The 22,985-nt window shown below is 34.8% G+C and overlaps 3 protein-coding genes across 4 annotated transcripts; all 3 read right to left on the bottom strand.

Moving 5' to 3' along the window:
* Positions 1-1,080: 1,080 nt before the first annotated feature.
* LOC116116776 (probable protein ABIL5) lies at positions 1,081-2,646 on the bottom strand. The gene is made up of 8 exons (XM_031402825.1): positions 2,566-2,646; positions 2,387-2,469; positions 2,084-2,231; positions 1,884-1,983; positions 1,753-1,789; positions 1,493-1,653; positions 1,308-1,372; positions 1,081-1,218 (listed from the first exon to the last, which is right to left on the bottom strand). The coding sequence occupies exons 1-8, from the start codon at positions 2,644-2,646 to the stop codon at positions 1,120-1,122; spliced, it is 774 nt and encodes a 257-aa protein (XP_031258685.1). The 3' UTR covers positions 1,081-1,119.
* A 1,628-nt stretch (positions 2,647-4,274) lies between these two features.
* LOC116116779 (proteinaceous RNase P 1, chloroplastic/mitochondrial-like) lies at positions 4,275-7,725 on the bottom strand. The gene is made up of 7 exons (XM_031402830.1): positions 5,809-7,725; positions 5,635-5,724; positions 5,344-5,525; positions 5,036-5,156; positions 4,856-4,924; positions 4,575-4,704; positions 4,275-4,318 (listed from the first exon to the last, which is right to left on the bottom strand). The coding sequence occupies exons 1-7, from the start codon at positions 7,585-7,587 to the stop codon at positions 4,311-4,313; spliced, it is 2,379 nt and encodes a 792-aa protein (XP_031258690.1). The 5' UTR covers positions 7,588-7,725; the 3' UTR covers positions 4,275-4,310.
* Positions 7,726-9,198: 1,473 nt separating this feature from the next.
* LOC116116780 lies at positions 9,199-11,025 on the bottom strand. Of its 2 annotated transcripts, XM_031402832.1 has the most exons (4): positions 10,835-11,025; positions 10,621-10,739; positions 9,582-9,627; positions 9,199-9,480 (listed from the first exon to the last, which is right to left on the bottom strand). In XM_031402832.1, exons 1-3 carry the CDS (start codon positions 10,966-10,968, stop codon positions 9,608-9,610), a joined length of 273 nt encoding a protein of 90 aa, XP_031258692.1. In that variant the 5' UTR covers positions 10,969-11,025; the 3' UTR covers positions 9,199-9,480; positions 9,582-9,607. The 2 variants fall into 2 exon arrangements, with proteins under 2 accessions (XP_031258692.1, XP_031258691.1); XM_031402831.1 differs by having other exon boundaries at positions 9,200-9,627.
* Positions 11,026-22,985: the final 11,960 nt, after the last annotated feature.

Genomic DNA, 22,985 nt, shown 5'->3' with positions numbered 1-22,985 from the left:
ATGTTTGATTGTCAAATAACATAAGATTCCGGTAATCTTAAAATACTAATAGTAGTTACTATTGGTAATATTAAAAGTTACCTCTATTTTCTTAGGTATTATAAGATTATCAGGATAATCTTTTTTTTTTGTTACAATTCTATCCCTTATTAATAAAATTTAAGGACAATAATGCCCTTATTTTTAAATTTATTTATATGAATCTTGTTTTTACCATTTCACTCCAATTAATTAACTTTTTGGACAAAATTACCCTTGAAATCAAAACAAATTTTAGCTTAGCCAAGCCGGCGCCACCCACCTGCCGCTGCCTATGGCTAGCCAAACCACCGTCGACCACCGTGGGAAGTCGTCGGGAGTAGCCCACCATCATCAAGAGGCTCTGATATGGTCGTTTCTAGCCATATCGAGAGCAAATCTAGCCGTTAACGGCCAGACCCTTGGCCTTTATTAGCCATATCTAAATGAGATATGGCCGTTGGCTTTAACGGCCAGGTCTCGCCTAGATCTGGCCGATAACGACGTGGGATCTAGCCATTAACGGCCATATCTAGTCTGATATGGTTGTTTTCGGCCATCAATATGGTTAGAAACGGCCGTATCAGGGCCTCTCAATCACAATGGGCTACTCATGACGACTTCTGGCGGTGGTTTGCGATGAAGCAGGGTGATAGGGGTGATTTTGTTATAAATTAAAGTTTTATATAAGCGGGGTATTTTAACTAAATTTGAAAAATTAGAGGTTAAAACAAATTGTTTAAAAATTAATAATAAAATAATATTATATTAATATTAAAAAAAAGAGTAATTTAGTAATTTAAATAATATACCCATCAATTTATTCCTCCTAATAAAATATATTAATATAACATACCCATCCATTTATTCCAACTAACCAAATATATTTTCCTAAAGATTCTCAATAATCTTCAAGATAATATAAGATTCTAATAATCCAACATTCCCTGAACCAAATGCATCCTAAACGCATCCTAAGAGTTATTACACAAGGATAATCACCGTTAGGCGACAACTGACGAGGAAACAAAATCATATGAAATTCAACCTAAATGTCTGTACATGGAAAACCATAAACTAAACGGCAAAAGATGGAATAATTTATACGGTTCGTTTAATTCGCCGAATGAGGGACATAATTTCAGCACTCTGCGATGATTTCCTGTGTAAACTCTTGCGTCCATACTTGGGAGAGCCCAGCTGCAACAAAACAAAACAATCCATCATCAAAATGAACCAGCCAAGCTAAGGGAGGGACTTAAATTAATGTTAATGAAAATAAAACTCACCTGGAAGTGGAAGGTAGGATTTGGACCTTTTGACAGTATTGAGAAGCCATCTCGAACAGGCAACACTAAACAAAGGAATTATATCAGTGATGAGCATATCAATGATTTAAGAATCTCATTAAATTAAGCTAGTTTAGTTTGTTCTATTCTGGGTATCAATATATACACAGAGTAGCATATGTTACCTAAAGCAGTGTTAGGATCAGAGTTCTCCGTTGCGGTTTTTGTTGGTGGATTCGTAACTGGTGATAACTTGTCAGTGTACGTGTGAATGAAAAGTGGCACTTCCTTAATGTCAGATTCTTGCTTAAATGTTACTTTTGCTGCCCTTGGAAACTTGAGGTCTCTGCATTGAATATAAATTTTCTTAATTTTGGAAAATTACACCAAGAAATTATGTGTTGTTATATATATGAATGCGACATTTTGTGACGATGAATGGTACCTGGAGTCTTCATTTGATTTCACAACATTTGTGATTGCTGATCAAGAAAACAAGGAAATGAAAAGGTCAAAACAAAAGCTGGTAACTTGTAAAATTTGTTGAAGAACAAAGAGGAGATGTGGGATAATTACGAGCTGATAAATAACGCCGGTGATAGTTTGGCAAAGCTGGATTCCATCTTACTTTGTTTAGAGCAAGCTTGTGAGCGTATTGTTCGCATGAAAGAAGTCTCTGTATAGTATAATAATACAACTCCATGTAATTAAGTTGAATAAATGAAATATATATATATATATATATATTATCAGCAAGATTAACTGTATATACCCACTTGTTTAAGGGTACTGATTCGAAGCTCTGCCTCAGCAAAATCATTGGTATCAGAAATGCAGTGTTCAAGATTAGAAGAGACGCTTCCCAGATGGTCAACAACAGTAACCAGAGCCCTGCATATGTATTCTTTTGTGTTTTCCACAGCACTGTAAATTAACCACAACAATTTTAATTAGTCAATTCACTTCTTTTAGGCCATAAGCTAAGACACAGTTCTAATCTTGATTTATGAGCTTGGATAAAATGAGAAAACATGCAAGAAGCCAGAAAGTTGGTATTTCAGCTGTGAGTAAAAGCTCACTCTTTTGTCTCCTTGACTTTCAAGAATGCTGTTTCGCAGTAATCAGCAGCATAATGAAGCTGAGAGCGCAAATCTCTGAGTTCCTATAACCATAAAGAATTTTAAATTTGACTTGAAGATATTTATATGTACACATATGAACTGAAATGTAAAATGGATATATAATCAAACACACTGACCTTGAGTGAATTCTCCAAGCGAAAATCTTCCTCGGAGTGAGCTTCTTGATTTTGAAAAGCAGATAATTCAAGGAGATGCATTTTTGCTGTTGCGTTGAGATTACGGTTGAAGACAAAAGATAGAGATGAAATGGAATTTAAAGATGCTACGCCTCCCCTAATCTTTCTCTTTATATCCTGTCAGAACAGTGGTTGAGGGAGTTTGATACAGTGACAGAGATATGGGCAACAGGGAGGCTCGTGACAATTAAAAGGTCCAAAAGCAATCAAAGATTCTGTAGCTACCATGAAACAGAAAGATAAAAGAAACAACAAAAATTGAATTCCCGTGATTATTTGTTTCTTTCTTTTTCCTGCTAAAAGTGTTTAATCACCGCCAACATCAACATCAACATCATCTACTGTCATACACCTTGCCACACACATCCAATCAAACGTTCAGTCCATACAGTTTTTTACAGCATTTCTCAAATGAATTAAACAAAAAAACGGGAAGAAAACTATCACGAGAAGTTCTTTATTACTTGTGAACAGATACTATCACGCCTAAAAGTAATTTTTGATGCATCAAAATTTGCATAGATATAATTTATAATTGATTTCTCATCCTTTTGACGGACAAAAGAAAAAAAACACTTGGTCCTTATTTAGAAAGCACAAGGTTGCAATCAATTTTCCAAAACGGGTTTTTGCATGTAATCAAAAAGCCTAAAACTCATTTCCCAGGGGACCCTTTTTAAAATTACGCCCTTTTGTTATTATTTGTGCGTGAATATGAGAGAAAGCTTCCAACAGTTGAAATAAAAATAATTGCTTTGGCTCACTTCCCTAAAAGTCTTTTCAGTGAAAAAGAGGTAAAAAGTGAAGCATGAATTTTCTGTCTTTGTTTTTGTAAAAACATGGCTCTTTTACCTGGCAGAAAAAAGATAATGGAGAGACATAATTCAACAACATAGTAGCAGTGTAGAACACGGTCCTCAAAGCCACAGGGATTCCACCTGAGTGATTAAATGAAGACATATAGCATGATACAATACATGTGAATACCAGAACTGTTTAAAACAGGACAACAAAAAACTATTTTAAAAAGCTTTTTATTTGGACATTCTATAATCTTTAGGAATATCTAACATCCTGCGCATGTGGATGGGGAACACTCTCGAATAATTTCATACGCCAAATATCTTGAGGAAAGCATTCAGTATAAACTGTAACGTCATGTACAAACTCTCACACCAACTTATAGAATAAAATGTACAAAATTGTGAACATGCCAATTCTCACCCCCAACGCTAAACAAACCGCTGGCCTCAAGAATCGTCATGAACTTTCAACCTAAGCTCAGAAAAAAAGCCTTCATAAATGACACCTAACACTAGCATGTGCAGCAGAAGAGAGCTTCATAGATTTTGACAGAGAGCCAGCTCAAGGTCTTCATGTGCAAAACAGATTCCAACTAGGAGTTTATTTCTCTAATTCAATAACATCCGTTAGGTCCTTAAGAAGATATACCTTTACTTCATATCTGAAAATCAATTACACATTCACCAAGTTTCTCTGCAGCCTCAATTTTTGATAGAATTGTCTGATGATTTGATAGCGTGGATACTGAAAGAATATTTCTGAGACTTTCGTATACATTTTGAGTTGGCTTTTCTGTATTACCAGAGGTTCTATCATTTGATAAATGTGACTTTGTCTTTGCTTCTTTTGGAGTTGTTGACCTTGCTTCTTGTTTTTTAGGGTCATAAGGCTGCAAATCTACCAAGAAAAGTAGTATACTCTATTTGTTAGTATAAGACAGCAAACAAACTCTTATGCAGATGAAATAATCACATGTCCCAAAGATGATTCAACACATGATATGGAATGCACCTTTATCTTGAATGATTATGCAAGAGTCAACAAAGTGCTTATATTTCAATGAGATCGTAAACAATCATTTGGAGTATGAAGGCTGTCAACTCATATATTCATAGGAACAATGAACTAATGGATCTTAATGATACCTTTGGAGCGTGTAGCCAAACTTTGCCTGGTTAGATATAAGTTCGCACGTGTAATGCATAACCACATTCTTTCTGCTTCGTAATCATGTTCTGATGCAATTGGAATATGCCAGCTGCCATTCTCCGATTCCTAATGATGTATTATTTGCTGATGAGGTATATTCATCTATCTATCTTATAGTTTTCAAATAAATTTACATCGGACACATTCACACTCATTTAATATTGTTGTTCCTATTTCAAACACAGAAAAATGGCAGAAAAAAACTGGCCACACGGACCTGGATTACAACAGAATATGAAGGAGGCATGTAGAACTCTGGACCAGTTTCAGAAAAACTAAAACGCACCTTGCATTAGGAAAAGAAAGATGCCTAATTAGGATAAAACTGTAAATAAAAGTTTTGAATTTTAAAAGACAAGATTTAACATTAAAAACACTATTGAACTGCTTTACTCACTTGATGTCTTTCTTTCCATTTGGGGAAGAAATCATTTCCTAGAAGCTGAAATGTATGATCTCTCATCTCATCATTGGTCACAATTAAGCATTTAAACTTTATAGCTGCATACAACCAGTACCTGAAGTACATGTTATTACACATGGTAGTATATGTTATTCCCCATGGTACTATAAATGCATACACATCACTAGAAATGATTTTGACAATTAGCTATCCAAATAGCCAATTATATAAAAGTTGAGCTGAATTTAAAAAAAAAAAAAATTTAGAGTGCTTAATGCATTCCCAAAATATGTATTTCTCACCAATCATCATTGGATCCAGTTGGTGTTGCATAGAGTGCATCAGCATTTTTCCACTTCTCAATCAATGCTCTATTTACTGGTTGATCCATCTTGGGTCCGGTGATGCGCTTGTTATGCAAAACAATGAGTGGCCATTTCTTTGAAGGAATCATCTGGCGTATCCCATTAACAATGGCATTGACCTAAAAGAATTCCACCAAATAAAAAGAAAATACTATAGCAACTCCTAAAGTATAGAAGAAAACGAGAAGCTTTCTTGGATCCACATTTTTAAGCCATTATATAACTTACCCTTGATGGTTTGAATTTCCTCTGGCTGAAAAGACCGACATTTGCAGCATCCACCACTGCTTCAAAAGGTCCATAGTAGTCAAGCCATTTCTGCAAACAATAAGCTTTTTTAAATCATAAATTAAAGTCCACATAAGATTGGCATCAACTAAAAAGACAAATGGACTTTCATACTTGAAATTTTTGGAAGCTTGAATTTCTCTCTCTCTTAGCAGCAATGGATACAACTGATTCAGCAAAACTCTCGGTTTCAATAGGATCAAGGTCAATCATGGCCAATTTTTCCCCACAGCACTCACATACTGCATCGGCTCTAATAGCGGTACGTGATACATTCCACTTCCCTTTACCTAACCAGCCCTGCCCATGCCAGCCCCCACCTTTACCATGCATTGTTTCCTTCAATGATCTCCTGTCCCATTTTGTTTTCCCTAGTCTTGCAGCTTCTTTGTTTTCAAACCATTGCACAATTATATCTGCAGTAGAGGGTGAGACTTTTCTTATACTTGTCCTCAATTTATGCAACAAATAATATACCTTGTCACCTTTACCAGCTGCTACACTTACTCTCAGGAGTGCCTCCAATTCAGGCTCTTCAGGATAGACTCCATGCTCTAACATGTGCTTTTCAACAGCAAATGCTTTATCAACATTTCCATTACTGCAGAAAACTGTAAGGGCAGGACCATAAGACCTCAGTCTGGGATTTATCCCTAGTGGCTTCATTTTCTTCACCACATCAAATGCCATGTCACCATTACCCATCGACATTGCCATTCTTCCCACCGCTGTCAAGCTAGCCTCGTTAAGTGGGACCTTATCCAAACACATCCTCTCGTAGATCTCAAATCCCCTCTGGAGTGCATACTTCTTGGCATCTTCACTTAAGCGAATTTCATGATCATCTTGGTTACCGCTGCTCCTACCTTTTTCAGGAGATTGATCATCATCTAACAATTGAGAATTTGGATTCATAGGCCCATTAGAAGTCTGGGTTAAGCTATCTTTTTCACTCAGAGCACTACTGCTACTACTAGAATCAACCGATTGCACATAGTTTGGACCAGAATTTTTCAATTCTGTAACCCCATAACTTACATTGTCCCCGTCACTTAATTCACCTAATTCCATAGAATTCACAGTTGAAACTTCATTAGACATGCCGAATGTATCCAAGGTTCGACTACCACTCCCACTTTTAGCAGGTTTAACAACACCAACAGCGGCAGAGGAGCAAAGATACAAAAGTACATTATAATGGTATTGCCCCAACTTAATCCCTTCCTTAAGAGCTTTATCATACAATTGAATTGCACCCATTACGTCCCCTCTCTTTGAGCACATGTCCAACTGAAGTCTCAACGGAACTTCTGATGAATCATTTTTAGTACTTTCCTTCGACATATTTTTTCCTCTGACCTTATTATAGTGACCGCGCTCATTGCTTCTCTTATTCAATTTTTTTTCATTCACTACCTCGTTGTCCACAGTTTTTGAAGATTTGATTCCTATATTCTCATCTTTAGACTTGAAAGAAGAATTCCCTGAACCCACATCTCTTCTTTTTCTAAAACTAGGATTTCTTCTTGTATTCTTATCCCTACTAAACCTCTTTTCAGAATTTTCCTCCACAGTTGAACCAACAAAGTCTTTTCCTAATTTTTTATAGATCCTTTCGTCTCTAGTTTTTAAAGAAGAGGAGGGAGGAGCAGTGTTTTTTCTAGTTCTTAAAGTAATTGTTGTTGTAGTTTGATGGTGAGTTGCAGAAAACTTTGCATGTAGTCTGCTAACATGATCTTGGACTATAAAAAGTGGGTGTTTGGGAGGCGAGAAAGTGAAGAAATGAGAAAAAGAGTGGAAATTAGAGAGATAGAGAGAAGAAGGACACTTACAAAGAGTGCGTGGGAAGAGATGTTGGTGATGCTGTGGAGTGTTGATGGTAAAGGAGGCCATGTGTGGCCGTTGGAAGAGCTCTCTGTCATACTTTGCTGATATGGTTGCAATATTTGTATAATTCCGAATTACACAACTGCCCTTGGAATTTCGCCATTGTTTTAGACTTAAATATTTTTGTTTGGGCTATTAAGGGAATAACAATTTCCTTCCGTCAGCTCCGGCATGGGAACCTTTCTACGAAGTCCCAGAGCTTCAGAAAACAGTAATTCCATTCTCAAATTTCAATTTTTTTTTTTCTCTATAAAAATTAAATTCTAATTAATTGTAATAGAAAAAACTAATTCCCTAATTTAAAACACAATTAAATTTTTTGACAAAAAAGTTATTGAATCAAAGATTTTATTCTTTTAATTTCATATAACACAATCCAACATGACAACTATTTTTTTTTTTTAAGAAATTTTGTATAGATATAGAAATATATATTAAGTGAAAATATTATTCTAAAGTTCTTAATAATATTTTAATATATGATCATAACTTTTTAAACTTTTTCATCCCACATTCAATCATTTTTCCCTAATATTTTATTTCACTCTTCTCTCTTCAAATAACACGTATGATACATGGGTACTCATTGGTATAACTCAAATTAGGGGACATTAGACCTTTCTTACCATAATAACTGAGTAAGCCACTTTTTCCCAGCCAAGGTTTGCCTTAATGACACTTTCCCACCCAAAAAGTTTTAAAATACCACTTTTCCACCTAAAGTTAATATTTTATTATTACCCAAAACCGATTCTAACAAAGAAAGTTCTCTCTATCACCATATTTTGAATCTCTGGTCTCCTCTCTACAAAATCTTTCTCACTTTAACAACTAATTTTTCACCGATTGCCGGTCACCACAAAGCTAGAGTTTCCGATTGATTCTGACAGCGAATATTCAATTGGCCACCACCATTTAATTCATCGGTCTCCACTCTACAAAAACCCTCTTACCCTGACTTCTGATACTCACCGAACGCTGGCTGAAAAAGTAAAGCATATTTTGGGTATTAACGAAGTATAGACTTTAGGCAAGAAAGTGGTATTTTGAAAGTTTTTTATTGGAAAAGTGTCATTAAGGCAAACCTTGGGTGGGAAAAAAATCGTCACCCAATTGTTGTGATCCTATGGCTCAAAATGAATTAATATTAAAATATCTTATCTCACACATTCTCAACAATTTAAATCTAACTAAATAAATAAACTACACGATTATTTGAATAAATTAAAGATACTTGGAGGTCCAAATGCATTTTTTTTTTTTTTTTATAACACCCTTTCTCTTGACACCATAAATGAAACTTACGAAGGTACCATATTTGCATATACTATTTTCTACTTAATTTTATTATGCAAATAATCTATACAAAATCGAAATTTCATCTTTTGAGACTGCTTTTTTTATTGAATAGACAGTTCTGACTCCTTGACCCTCCTTGTTCTTCAACTATGAACATGTATCTTGTTGAGCCATAAAAATGGTCTAAACCAATGCCTCCTGGCAGCAAGCTCTATTCGCAAAGTTTATGCTAATATATATACGCAATCTCACGGGAAAATGGGAAATAGAATAGCGGTTGTTAATAACTAATATGAGTAAATCATTTCCACATGACTGCTATGAGTAAATGATTTCCAATATGAACACAATCCTTCCCACCATTTTTAAGGAACTTGGTTTGAATTGCCAGTATCGCCAAATAGAAAAATGAAACATTGAAACAATGTCACCCATGTAAGATTGTTATAGCCTGTAACTGGAAACAAGAAAGAACAAGCTACATACCACCTTTTTCTCTTTGGGGGCACTCTCGCATAAAAGGAAATGCATAGTACTTGTTGAACAATGATATCCAGAAAGTAAAAACCAAGCAATATTTGGCATCACTTGAGGAAGATACTAAAAGATAAAGATACCAAAAAGATTGCGTAAACATCATAGAATTTTGAATTGGAAACAAAACAAAAGCACTACATTTCTATCCTCAACAGAAAATCTACCCTGTGTCCGCTTGCTGCAAACTCTGTCATAAAGGCATTGATATACCTGTAATTATGGGCAAAAGAAAGCATTAAAATAATAAATGATGTTATACGAAGTCAAATGAAATAGAGTATGATTCATCTTGTAATTAGAAAAAGGGAAAACAACTTGTACTGTGACAACATCGACTAAAGGGTATTTTTCCTTCCCTCGGTTGTTAAGATATGAACTAAGACATATCCCAATCTGACCTGATTCAGTCCCACCACTCTACCACTTTAGCTAATATTTTCGGCTCCTTCATTGTTCCCTCTTGCAGTTTGAACAACATGGACCACAATTGAGCCTTACTCATTTTACTTGCCTAAGCAAACATGTTGACATAATGATTACAGCAAAATCCTAACTTCCATTTACAAGTGTATCGATGGAACATAAATAGGTACTATGACTTCCAAACCATTTTAACAAGTATTTATGATGTCTGATGTGAATCTAAATTACATCACATTAATCTCCTGTATGAAGAAAAGAATCAATTCCTTACACATACCGACCATGAACCAGTCCATAACTGTCGTTTCTCATAGCTGTAAGCTAATGAGAGACAACCCAAAAATAAGATGACTGAAACATTCATACTAGCCAGCCTGCCCTTACCATTCAAGCTGCTTCAATTTGCACTTTGCACTTACTTTTTCTTACAAGCAGTACAATAAATTTTTACAGTCAAAATTCTTAATAGTTATAAAGTTTTCAATTTGACATGCCAAAATGCATCAAATCTCTGCTGCTATGCACAATCAACTCGACAGTTCCATTAAGCTTTTGCAGAACTACTTTGCACATGCCTAAATATCTTTCAATTGCAAGTCATATAGCCAAGTCGCATTGTATTGATTGCTAAAGTTATATATATAATGCTAAATGGACTTTCCTAAGCCTAGATATGTCAGTTTCCATTTCCCTCCCAAATCCCATTTGAATGCCTTCACATTGATAAGCAATAATAAACTCATAACAATAAATGTATATAAAAAATACAAAAGTACTAACCTTGAGGAACTAAACCCCAGCAGTGAGATTCCAAGGACAAGCTTGATCTTAACCGAGCCGAAGCAGTTGCACTATGTAAGGGCAGCATTGAGTCCAAACTGCTCAGCTCCACAGGCAATCTAACCACCAGAATCATTTATAAAATAATAATAATGATATAATTAATTAAAAAATAATAGGTGTAAATAATGAAAAGTGTTCTTGAAGGTCTCACCGTGAGATGCGAGAAATGGGTCTTGTAGAAGCAGGGAAGGGCGAGTTGAGCGTAGAGAGGGGTGTTTTGTTGAGCTTGAGAGCGTGAGACTGTAGTCGAGAACACAACCTAGACACAACCTTTGAAGAAGCCATTCTTGGATTTTTCAATTGTGGGATTTTGTGATTTGATTTCACTCCCTACCTCTTTACTTAGATTAATAGATTATACCTGATTGCCATTGGCTGATTGTGCAATTTTGAATAAATTAATTTTTTGACTTGCAATTTTAATCTAAGAAAAACAAAAACAAAATACGTAACTTACACGCTTTAAAAATTAATATAATTGTTAAACTTATATATATAAATATATACCAAGACTTTTAATTAGTAAAGTGAAAACATTTAAGTTGATAAATATATAATAAAATATATATTAAAGTAATAAGTAAAAAAAAAAAATATAATTTTAAAAGTTATACATATTAAATTATTAACTCTATAATTATTCAGAACGGTTTTTTATATTTTGAAAACTTATTAATTAAACTCAATAAAAATTTATAGTTCGTGATCTTTCATTAATTAAAAAGGATAAAATAATAAATTTTTAAGAAAAATAATAAAAAATGAGTATCATCTTACATTATAATCTCTAAAGAATTAGTTTTTATTGAATAATCTAACTAAAGGAAGAAATTGAGATGAGACGAGGGAGAGAGAAAAAATGAAAAATTGTTCATTAATATAAATTTTAGATAAATATGAATTTAAGTAGGTCAAAATCATCAATTATTATAAAATTTTAAACCTAATTTAATTTATCTAAACTATTTTGTCGGACAAGTGAGCATTTTCCTTACTATGGCTATGTATGAACCAATTTTCCTTACAATGGCTATATATATGGGATGCCTCAAGCATGAAAAACAAGAGGCTTCTGAGTTATGTAAATATTGGGTTGTGTTTGTTTCCCTATTCAAAATATTATCATATCCATTCCTATTAAATATATTTGTTTCAATATTTTTAAAATCCAATCATATTCTATTCAACTTAAAATATTTAAATTTTCTTAACTCATTAGGTTTGTTAATGTAATTAAACACCTCCAACAATAAAAGTTTAAAAATTGATAAAAACACTCCTACCCACTCACATATTCCTAATAGTCGGTTATTACTGCTGAAAGGTGGTTGGAATCTGCCGAAATGGCACATGACCGACTAGATTTGGTTGGTCGTGCGTCAATCTGACATTTTCTAACCAGATTCACCATAAATCTAGTAAAAAAATGTTAGATCAACAGCCATATCTAGCCACATCTGGTCGTCATCGATGGCCATATCTTGGTCGTCGTTGACGGCCAAGATATGGTCGTCGTCAATAGCCAAATTCATGATGGATTTGGTTGGAAAAGGCCAGATCGGCGCACTACCAGCTAGATCCAGCCAATCTTGTGCCATTCTAATGACTGTCGGCCACCGTCCGTCGGTGGTGGCTGACTACTAACATTTAGTGGGTGGGTGGAGGTGTTTTTGTTAATTTTAAAACTTTTATTGTAAGGGCTGTTTAGCTAAATTAACAAATATAGAGGATTAAAAATAGTCAAAATATATTGAGAAAATGTTTTTGAAAAATTTACCAAATACATTTACAAATTCAAATATTATTCTCGTAATAACAATTCAACTCAATTTTTTTAAAACCACTATTCTAAATACTCTACCAAACACAACCTAAAATATTTAGTGTGAAATTAATACTTAATTTATTTTTATGCAAACAAAATTGTTGCAGTGATAAACAAGCAAAAACTTCTTTAATAAAACGATGAGTGTTATGCCTGGAAAAGTAGGGCTGACGTAGAGCCCAACCAACACAAGTGGTCAGGGTCTAGGCAGATCCTACAGCCATTCAGACGCGGCCACGTCGCGTGCTGGCGTGAGCAGCATGCTCCTGTCAGTGCAGTGGGTGCGCGCCAGACTGACGAAACGCTGGAAGTCGTCCACGTGTCCAATCCCTGCATAAAGCGAGGAGATCACGCGAGTAGGTGAATAACGGGACACAAAGGAGGATTTGCACGGTACCTGACCCATTTTTACGGATTCAGTAATGATTACCTCAATGTATCCCACTATAAATAGATAGCTTCTCTCCTGTTTGTGGGATTGACTCATTTTTTACTCTTGATTAGCTAATCACGCTTTGTAATAGCTTATTCTCTCTTTCCTTTGTATTCTCAATACTCTAAAGTCAACTCGCTACGTCGTGACCTGACCTTTCAAATATAAATACAATATCAGTGGACGTACGATTCGCTTGTTTAAGCATCCGAACCACTTTAAAATATTGTCTTTCCACCATTTACATTCTCAATCCTCCATTCACGTGTGTTTTCTGGGTCAGCTCAGCATTTCATACATACGTTTAGTTGGTGTCAAAATCACGCATTAATAATGAGTTATAAGACGTAGACCTCATGAGGTATGATATACAGAGGAAGAACAAAAATCCTTGTTAATAAAATATTAAAATTTATAAATTAATAAATATTTACCAAATACCTTTCTATCATTTATTTTAACACTCAAAACTTAATGGTTTATATATTATTTTTATTTCAAAACCTGAAAGGAATTTTTGTAATTTCATCAAACCTGGGAGGAATTAATAGCATTAACTCTATAAATATTTCGTATGTATGTTGTATAAACATGAGTGCACTTATTTATTTTTCTTTAATCTAGTTTAGATGATTTTGAAGTTACAAGAGGAAGTAGAGAATCCGGTAATTTAATATTTGGATAAAAAATTGAAGAAAGAAATACATGAAAAGATGAGTAGTGTTTGATATGGCACCAGGGCATGCAACATGGTTAGTCCCGCTGAGTTTCAAAATTTATAATATGTAGACCTTTATGTTATTTGTTACGCCCTAATTCTAATGCTAATTATCATTGCCAGATCGTACTGTATTATTATTCTATTGTTGATCATTATCGTTAGATCATATCTAAAAGGAAATCTAATATTGAAAAACGACTTTTTTTGTTGATCTAATAATGTTTGTTATTAATTATCAAAATTTTTCTAACTTATGAAGTTAATCAAAATCCTTTCAACATTTGATACGAAAATATCTTATGACAATTTTTTAAAATGGAATTAATAACACAAATGGTTGCTAACAAGTAACAACTACCAATGAAGCAAGTGTGAAACTGAAATGAACAAGTTTTGTATTTTTAATATAAATAAAAATACCTTTCAATGAAAACACTTTTTTTCATTTATCACGATTCACGAGAAATAATGAAAAACGACGGTGTGAAATGTGAAGGCAGTTGAGGGGAAAGGACTCTCAGCAGGAGTGAGGAGTGAGATGTAATTTCCGGTGGGAGACTCTCTTTTATCATTTTAAACAGTATTTTTGAAATATTACTATTAAGTTAATTTGGGTTATTATTATAAAGTAGGATTTAAAAATTAACAAAAAAATCGTATAGGTTTGTTAATTTAGTTAAATACCTAAAATAATAAAAAATTATAAATTGACAAAAACACTCACATCTACCCACAGTTACTAGATTCTGGCTATCACCGTTAGAATCTGGCTAGAATCTAATGTCATTGTGCATGATCGGTCAGATCTGGCCGGTCGTACGCTAATATAACATTTTTCGACTAGATCCCTGAAAAAAGAAGCCAGAAAATTATTTCAGCTGTGAGTAAAAGCTCACTCTTTTGTCTCCTTGACTTTCAAGAATGTTGTTTCGCAGTAATCAGCAGCATATGAAGCTGAGAGCGCAAATCTCTGAGTTCCATAACCATAAATAAAGAATTTAAATTTGACTTGAAGATATTTATAGTACACATATGAACTGAAATGTAAAATGATATATAATCAAACACACTGACCTTGAGTGAATCTCAAAGCGAAAATCTTCCTCGGAGTGAGCTTCTTGATTTTGAAAAGCAGATAATTCAAGGAGATGCATTTTTTTGAAGACAAAAGATAGAAATGAAATGGAATTTAAGATGCTCCCCCTCCCCTAATCTCTCTCTTTATATCTCTTTCAGAATCGGTGGTTGAGGGGCTTGATACAGTCAGAGATATGGGCAACAGGGAGGCTCGTGACACATCACTGTTAAGGAAGGGAAACAGGACAATTCCAAAAGCAATCAAAGATTCTGTAGCTACCATGAAACGGAAAGATAAAAGATGACAAAAACCATTGAATTCCCGTGATTATTTTTTTCTTTCTTTTTTCTGCTAAAAGTGTTTAATCACTGCCACATCAACATCAACATCGTCTACTGTCACACCTGCCCAACACATCCAATCAAACGTTCATTCCATACAGTTTTTTACAGCATTTCTCAAATGAATAAACAAAAAAACGTGAAGAAAAACTATCACGAAAAGTTCTTTTATTACTTGTGAACAGATACTATCACGCCTAAATGTAATTTTGATGCATCAAAATTTGCATAGATATAATTAAATAACTGATCTTCTCATCCTTTTGACGGACAAAAGTTAAAAACACTTGTCCTTATTTAGAAAGCACAATGGTTGCAATCAATCTTCTCAAAAGGGCTATTTGTAGAGCATTGCATGTAATCAAAAAGCCTAAAACTCATTTCCCAGGGGACCCTTTTTAAATTACGCCCTTTTGTTATTATTTGTGCGTGAATATGAGGGAAAGCTTCCAACAGTTGAAATAAAATAATTGTTTTGGCTCACTTCCCTAAAGTCTTTTCAGTGAAAAGAGGTAAAAGTGAAGCATGAATTTCTGTATTTGTTTTTGTAAAAACATGGCTCTTTTACCTGGCAGAAAAAAGATAATGGAGAGACATATATTCAACAACATGGTAGCAGTGTAGAACACGGTCCAAAGCTACAGGGATTCCACCTGAGTGATTAAATGAAGACATATAGCATGATATAATACATGTGAAACCAGAACTGTTTAAACAGGACAACAAAAAACTATTTTAAAAAGCTTTTTATTTGGACATTCTATAATCTTTAGGAACATCTAACATCCTGCATGTGGAAGGGGAACACTCTCGAATAATTTCATACGCCAAATATCTTGAGGAAAGCATTCAGTATAAACTGTAACGTCATCTACAACACTCTACACCAACTTATAAAATAAAATGTACAAAATTGTGAACATGCCAATTCTCACCCCCAACGCTAAACAAACCGCTGGCCTCAAGAATCGTCATGAACTTTCAACCTAAGCTCAGAAAAAAGGCCTTAAATAATGACACCTAACACTAGCATGTGCAGCAGACGAGAGCTTCATAGATTTTGACAGAGAGACAGCTCAAGGTCTTCATGTGCAAACAGATTCCAACTAGGAGTTTATTTCTCTAATTCATAACATCCGTTAGGTCCTTAAGAAGATATACCTTTACTTCATATCTGAAAATCAATTACAATTCACCAGTTTCTCTGCAGCCTCAATTTTTGATAGAATTGTCCGATGATTTGATAGCGTGGATACTGAAAGAATATTCTAAGACTTCCGTATACATTTTGAGTTGGCTTTTCTGTATTACCAGAGGTCTATCATTTGATAAATGTGACTTTGTCTTTACTTCTTTGGAGTTGTTGACCTTGCTTCTTGTTTTTTAGGGTCATAAGGCGCAAATCTACCAAGAAAAGTAGTATACTCTATTTGTTAGTAATATACAAAAAAACTCTTATGCAGATGAAATAATCACATGTCCCAAATGATTCAACTCATGATAAGGAATGCACCTTTATCTTGAATGATTATGCAAGAGTCAACAAAGTGCTTATATTTCAATGAGATCATAAAAAATCATTTGGAGTATGAAGGCTTTCAACTCATATATTCATAGGAACAATGAACTAATGGATCTCAATGATACCTTTGGAGTGTGTGGCCAAACTTTGCCTGGTTAGATATAAGTTCGCACGTGTAATGCATAACCACATTCTTTCTGCTTCGTAATCATGTTCTGATGCAATTGAATATGCCAGCTGCCATTCTCCGATTCCTAATATGTATTATTGCTGATGAGGTATATTCATCTATCTATCTTATAGTTTTCAAATAAATTTACATCGGACACATCCACACTCATTTAATATTGTTGTTCCTATTTCAAACCAGAAAAATGGCAGAAAAAAACTGGCCACACGGACCTGGATTACAACAGAATATGAAGGAGGCATGTAGAACTCGGACCAGTTTCAGAAAAACTAAAACGCACCTTGCATTAGGAAAAGAAAGATCCTAATTAGGATAAAACTGTAAATAAAATCAAAGTTCTGAATTTTAAAAGACAAGATTTAACATTAAAAACCTATTGAACTGCTTTACTCACTTGATGTCTTTCTTTCCATTTGGGAAGAAATCATTTCCTAGAAGCTGAAATGTATGATCTCTCATCTCATCATTGGTCCAATTAAGCATTTAAACTTATAGCTGCATACAACCAGTACCTGAAGTACATGTTATTACACATGGTAGTATATGTTATTCCCATGGTACTATAAATGCATTCCCAAAATATGTATTTCTCACCAATCATCATTGATCCAGTTGGTGTTGCATAAGTGCATCAGCATTTTTCCACTTCTCAATCAATGCTCTATTTACTGGTTGATCCATCTTGGGTCCGTGATGCGCTTGTTATGCAAAACAATGAGTGGCCTTTCTTTGAAGGAATCATCTGGCGTATCCCATTACAATGCATTGACCTAAAAGAATTCCACCAAATAAAAAGAAAATACTATAGCAACTCCTAAAGTATAGAAGAAAACGAGAAGCTTTCTTGGATCCACATTTTTAAGCCATTATATAACTTACCCTTGATGGTTTGAATTTCCTCTGGCTGAAAAGACCGACATTTGCAGCATCCACCACTGCTTCAAAAGGTCCATAGTAGTCAAGCCATTTCTGCAAACAATAAGCTTTTTTAAATCATAAATTAAAGTCCACATAAGATTGGCATCAACTAAAAAGACAAATGGACTTTCATACTTGAAATTTTTGGAAGCTTGAATTTCTCTCTCTCTTAGCAGCAATGGATACAACGATTCAGCAAAACTCTCGGTTTCAATAGGATCAAGGTCAATCATGGCCAATTTTTCCCCACAGCACTCACATACTGCATCGGCTCTAATAGCGGTACGTGATACATTCCACTTCCCTTTACCTAACCAGCCCTTCCCATCAGCCCCACCTTTACTATGCATTGTTTCCTTCAATGATCTCCTGTCCCATTTTGTTTTCCCTAGCCTTGCAGCTTCTTTGTTTTCAAACCATTGCCACATTATATCTGCAGTAGGGTGAGACTTTTCTTACACTCGTCCTCAATTTATGCAACAAATAATATACCTTGTCACCTTTACCAGCTGCTACACTTACTCTAAGAGTGCTTCCAATTCAGGCTCTTCAGGATAGACTCCATGCTCTAACATTGCTTTTCAACAGCAAATGCTTTATCAACATTTCCTTACTGCAGAAAACTGTAAGGCAGACCATAAAACCTCAGTCTGGGATTTATCCCTAGTGGCTTCATTTTCTTCACACCACATCAAATGCCATGTCCACTTACCCATCGACATTGCCATTCTTCCACACCGCTGTCAAGCTAGCCTCATTAAGTGGGACCTATCCAGACACATCTTCTCGTAGATCTCAAATCCCCTCTGGAGTGCATAATTCTGGCACTTCACTTAACGAATTTCATGATGATCTGGTTACCGCTACTCCTACCTTTTTCAGGAGATTGATCATCATCTAAAAATTGAGAATTTGGATTCAGAGGCCAATTAGAAGTCTGGGTTAAGCTATCTTTTTCACTCAGAGCACTACTGCTACTACTAGAATCAACCGATTGCTCATAGTTTGCCAGAATTTTTCAATTCTTAACCCCATAACTTACTTGTCCCCGTCACTTAATTCACCTAATTCCTAGAATTCACAGTTGAAACTTCATTAGACATGCCTAATGTATCCAAGGTTCGACTACCACTCCCACTTTTAGCAGGTTTAACAACACCAACAGCGGCAGAGGAGCAAAGATCCAAAGTACATTATAATGGTATTGCCCCAACTATCCCTCCTTAAGAGCTTTATCATACAATTGAATTGCACCCATTACGTCCCCTCTCTTTGAGCACATGTCCAACTGAAGTCTCAACGGAACTTCTGATGAATCATTTTTAGTACTTTCCTTCGACATATTTTTCCTCTGACCTTATTATAGTGACCGCGCTCATTGCTTCTCTATTCATTTTTTTTCATTCACTACCTCGTTGTCCACAGTTTTTGAAGATTTGATTCCTATATTCTCATCTTTAGACTTGAAAGAAGAATTCCCTGAACCCACATCTCTTCTTTTTCTAAAACTAGGATTCTTCTTGTATTCTTATCCCTACTAACCATCTTTTCAGAATTTTCCTCCACAGTTGAACCACAAGTCTTTTCCTATTTTTTATAGATCCTTCGTCTCTAGTTTTTAAGAAGAGAGGGAGGAGCAGTGTTTTTTCTAGTTCTTAAAGTAATGTTGTTGTAGTTTGATGGTGAGTTGCAGAAAACTTGTGCATGTAGTTCTGCTAACATATCTTGACTATAAAAGTGGGTGTTTGGAGGCGAGAAAGTGAAGAAATGAGAAAAAGAGTGGAAATTAGAGAGATAGAGAGAAGAAGACACTTACAAAGAGTGCGTGGGAAGAGATTTGGTGATGCTGTGGAGTGTTGATGGTAAAGGAGGCCATGTGTGGCCGTTGGAAGAGCTCTCTGTCATACTTTGCTGATATGGTTGCAATATTTGTATAATTCCGAATTACACAACTGCCCTTGGAATTTCGCCATTGTTTTAGACTTAAATATTTTTGTTTGGGCTATTAAGGGAATAACTTTCCTTCCGTCAGCTCCGGCATGGGAACCTTCTACGAAGTCCCAGAGCTTCAGAAAACAGTAATTCCATTCTCAAATTCAATTTTTTTTTTTCTCAAAAATTAAATTCTAATTAATTGTAATAGAAAAAACTAATTCCCTAATTTAAAACACAATTAAATTTTTTGACAAAAAAGTTATTGAATCAAAGATTTTATTCTTTAATTTCATATAACACAATCCAACATGACAACTATTTTTTTTTTTAAGAAATTTTGTATAGATATAGAAATATAGTTGAAAATATATTCTAAAGTTCTTAATAATATTTTATATATGATCATAACTTTTTAAACTTTTCATCCACATTCAATCATTTTCCCTAGTATTTTAGTTCACTCCTTTCTTCAAATAAGCGCATAATATATGGGTACTCATTGGTATAACTCAAATTAGGGGACATTAGACCTTTCTTACCATAATAACTGAGTAAGCCACTTTTCCCAGCCAAGGTTTGCCTAATGACACTTTCCCACCCAAAAAGTTTAAAATACCACTTTTCCACCTAAAGTTAATATTTTATTATACCCAAAACCGATTCACAAAAGAAAGTTCTCTCTATCACCATATTTGAATCTCTGGTCTCCTCTCTACAAAATCTTTCTCACTTTACAACTAATTTTTCACGATTGCCGGTCACCACAAAGCTAGAGTTTCCGATTGATTCTGACAGCGAATTCAATGGCCACCACCATTTAATTCTCGGTCTCCACTCTACAAAAACCTCTTACCCTGACTTCTGATACTCACCGAACGCTGGCTGAAAAGTAAAGCATATTTTGGGTATTAACGAAGTATAGACTTAGGCAAGAAAGTGGTATTTTGAAAGTTTTTTATTGGAAAAGTGTCATTAAGGCAAACCTTGGGTGGGAAAAAAATCGTCACCCATTGTTGTGATCCTATGGCTCAAAATGAATTAATATTAAAATATCTTATCTCACACATTCTCAACATTTAAATCTAACTAAATAAATAAACTACACGATTATTTGAATAAATTAAAGATACTTGGAGGTCCATGCATTTTTTTTTTTTTTTTTATAACACCCTTTCTCTTGACACCATAAATGAACTTACGAAGGTACCATATTTGCATATACTATTTTCTACTTAATTTTATTGCAAATAATCTATACAAAATCGAAATTTCATCTTTTGAGACTGCTTTTTTTATTGAATAGACAGTTCTGACTCCTTGACCCTCCTGTTCTTCAACTATGAACATGTATCTTTGTTGAGCCATAAAAATGGTCTAAACCATGCCTCCTGCAGCAAGCTCTATTCGCAAAGTTTATGTAATATATATACGCAATCTCACGGGAAAATGGGAAATAGAATACGGTTGTTAATAACTAATATGAGTAAATCTCCACATGACTGCTATGAGTAAATGATTTCCAATTGAACACATCCTTCCCACCATTTTTAAGGAACTTGTTTGAATTGCCAGTATCGCCAATAGAAAAATGAAACATTGAAAAAATGCCACCCTGTAAGATTGTTAAGCCTGACTGGAAACAAGAAAGAAACAAGCTACATACCACCTTTTTCTCTTTGGGGGCACTCTCGCATAAAAGGAAATGCATAGTACTTGTTGAACAATGATATCAGAAGGAAAAACTAAGCAATATTTGGCATCACTTGAGGAGGTTACTAAAAGATAAAGATACCAAAAGATTGCGTAAACATCATAGAATTTTGAATTGGAAACAAAACAAAAGCACTACGTTTCTATCCTCAACAGAAAATCTACCCTGTGTCCACTTGCTGCAAACTCTGTCATAAAGGCATTGATATACCTGTAATTATGGGCAAAAGAAAGCATTAAAATAATAAATGATGATACGAAGTCAAATGAAATAGAGTATGATTCATCTTGTAATTAGAAAAAGGGAAAACAACTCGTATTGTGACAACATCGCTAAAGGGTATTTTTCCTTCCCTCGGTTGTTAGATATGAACTAAACATATCCCAATCTGCCTGATTCAGTCCCACCACTCTACTCACCACTTTAGCTAATATTTTCGGCTCCTTCATTGTTCCTCTTGCAGTTGAACAACATGACCACAATTGAGCCTTACTCATTTTACTTGCCTAAGCAAACATGTTGACATAATGATTACAGCAAAATCCTAATTCCATTACAATGATCGATGGAACATAAATAGGTACTATGACTTCCAAACCATTTTAACAAGTTTTATGATGTCTGATGTGAATCTAAATTACATCACATTAATCTTCTGTATGAAATGAGAATCAATTCTTACACATACCTACCATGAACCAGTCCATAACTGTCGTTTCTCATAGCTGTAAGCTAATGAGAGACAACCCAAAATAAGATGACTGAAACATTCATACTAGCCAGCCTGCCCTTACCATTCAAGCTGCTTCAATTTGCACTTTGCACTTACTTTTTCTTACACCAATACAATAAATTTTACAGTCAAATTCTAATAGTTAAAAAGTTTTCAATTTGACATGCCAAAATGCATCAAATCTCTGCTGCTATGCACAATCAACTCGACAGTTCCATTAAGCTTTTGCAGACTACTTTGCACATGCCTAAATATTTCAATTGCAAGTCATATAGCCAAGTCGCATTGTATTGATTGCTAAAGTTATATATAATGCTAATGACTTTCCTAAGCCTAGATATGTCAGTTTCCATTTCCCTCCAAATCCCATTTGAATGCCTTCACATTGATAAGCAATAATAACTCATAAAAATAACTGTATATGAAAAATACGAAAGTACTAACCTTGAGGAACTAAACCCCAGCAGTGAGATTCCAAGGACAAGCTTGATCTTAACCGAGCCGAAGCAGTTGCACTATGTAAGGGCAGCATTGAGTTCCAAACTGCTCAGCTCCACAGGCAATCTAACCACCGGAATCATTATAAATAATATAATGATATAATTAATTAAAAAAAAAGGTGAAAATAATGAAAAGTGTTCTGAAGGTCCTCACCGTGATGCGAGAAATGGGTCTTGTAGAAGCAGGGAAGGGCGAGTTGAGCGTAGAGAGGGGTGTTTTGTTGAGCTTGAGAGCGTGAGACTGTGTCGAGAACACAACCTAGACACAACCTTTGAAGAAGCCATTCTTGGATTTTTCAATTGTGGGATTTTTGTGATTTGATTCACTCCCTACCTCTTTACTTAGATTAATAGATTATACCTGATTGCCATTGCTGATTGTGCAATTTTGAATA

The sequence above is a fragment of the Pistacia vera genome, unplaced genomic scaffold (assembly GCF_008641045.1).
Source record: "Pistacia vera cultivar Batoury unplaced genomic scaffold, PisVer_v2 Contig783, whole genome shotgun sequence".
Lineage (NCBI taxonomy): Eukaryota > Viridiplantae > Streptophyta > Magnoliopsida > Sapindales > Anacardiaceae > Pistacia > Pistacia vera.
This window is presented reverse-complemented; position numbering and strand designations above follow the sequence as displayed.

What these genes read in the sequence shown, in the direction of transcription:
- LOC116116780 (XM_031402832.1), bottom strand. Translation starts at nt 10,968, where the DNA reads ATGGCTTCTTCAAAGGTTGTGTCTAGGTTGTGTTCTCGACTACAGTCT. An exon ending in CCCATTTCTCGCATCTCACG is followed by an intron (nt 10,740 to 10,834) that starts GTGAGACCTTCA and finishes TCTGGTGGTTAG; the next exon opens with ATTGCCTGTGGAGCTGAGCA. An exon ending in CTGGGGTTTAGTTCCTCAAG is followed by an intron (nt 9,628 to 10,620) that starts GTTAGTACTTTT and finishes CCATAATTACAG; the next exon opens with GTATATCAATGCCTTTATGA.
- LOC116116776 (XM_031402825.1), bottom strand. Translation starts at nt 2,646, where the DNA reads ATGCATCTCCTTGAATTATCTGCTTTTCAAAATCAAGAAGCTCACTCC. An exon ending in GCTTGGAGAATTCACTCAAG is followed by an intron (nt 2,470 to 2,565) that starts GTCAGTGTGTTT and finishes TTATGGTTATAG; the next exon opens with GAACTCAGAGATTTGCGCTC. An exon ending in CCGGCGTTATTTATCAGCTC is followed by an intron (nt 1,790 to 1,883) that starts GTAATTATCCCA and finishes TTTCTTGATCAG; the next exon opens with CAATCACAAATGTTGTGAAA.
- LOC116116779 (XM_031402830.1), bottom strand. Translation starts at nt 7,587, where the DNA reads ATGGCCTCCTTTACCATCAACACTCCACAGCATCACCAACATCTCTTC. An exon ending in CAAGCTTCCAAAAATTTCAA is followed by an intron (nt 5,725 to 5,808) that starts GTATGAAAGTCC and finishes TATTGTTTGCAG; the next exon opens with AAATGGCTTGACTACTATGG. An exon ending in ACTGGATCCAATGATGATTG is followed by an intron (nt 5,157 to 5,343) that starts GTGAGAAATACA and finishes CATGTACTTCAG; the next exon opens with GTACTGGTTGTATGCAGCTA.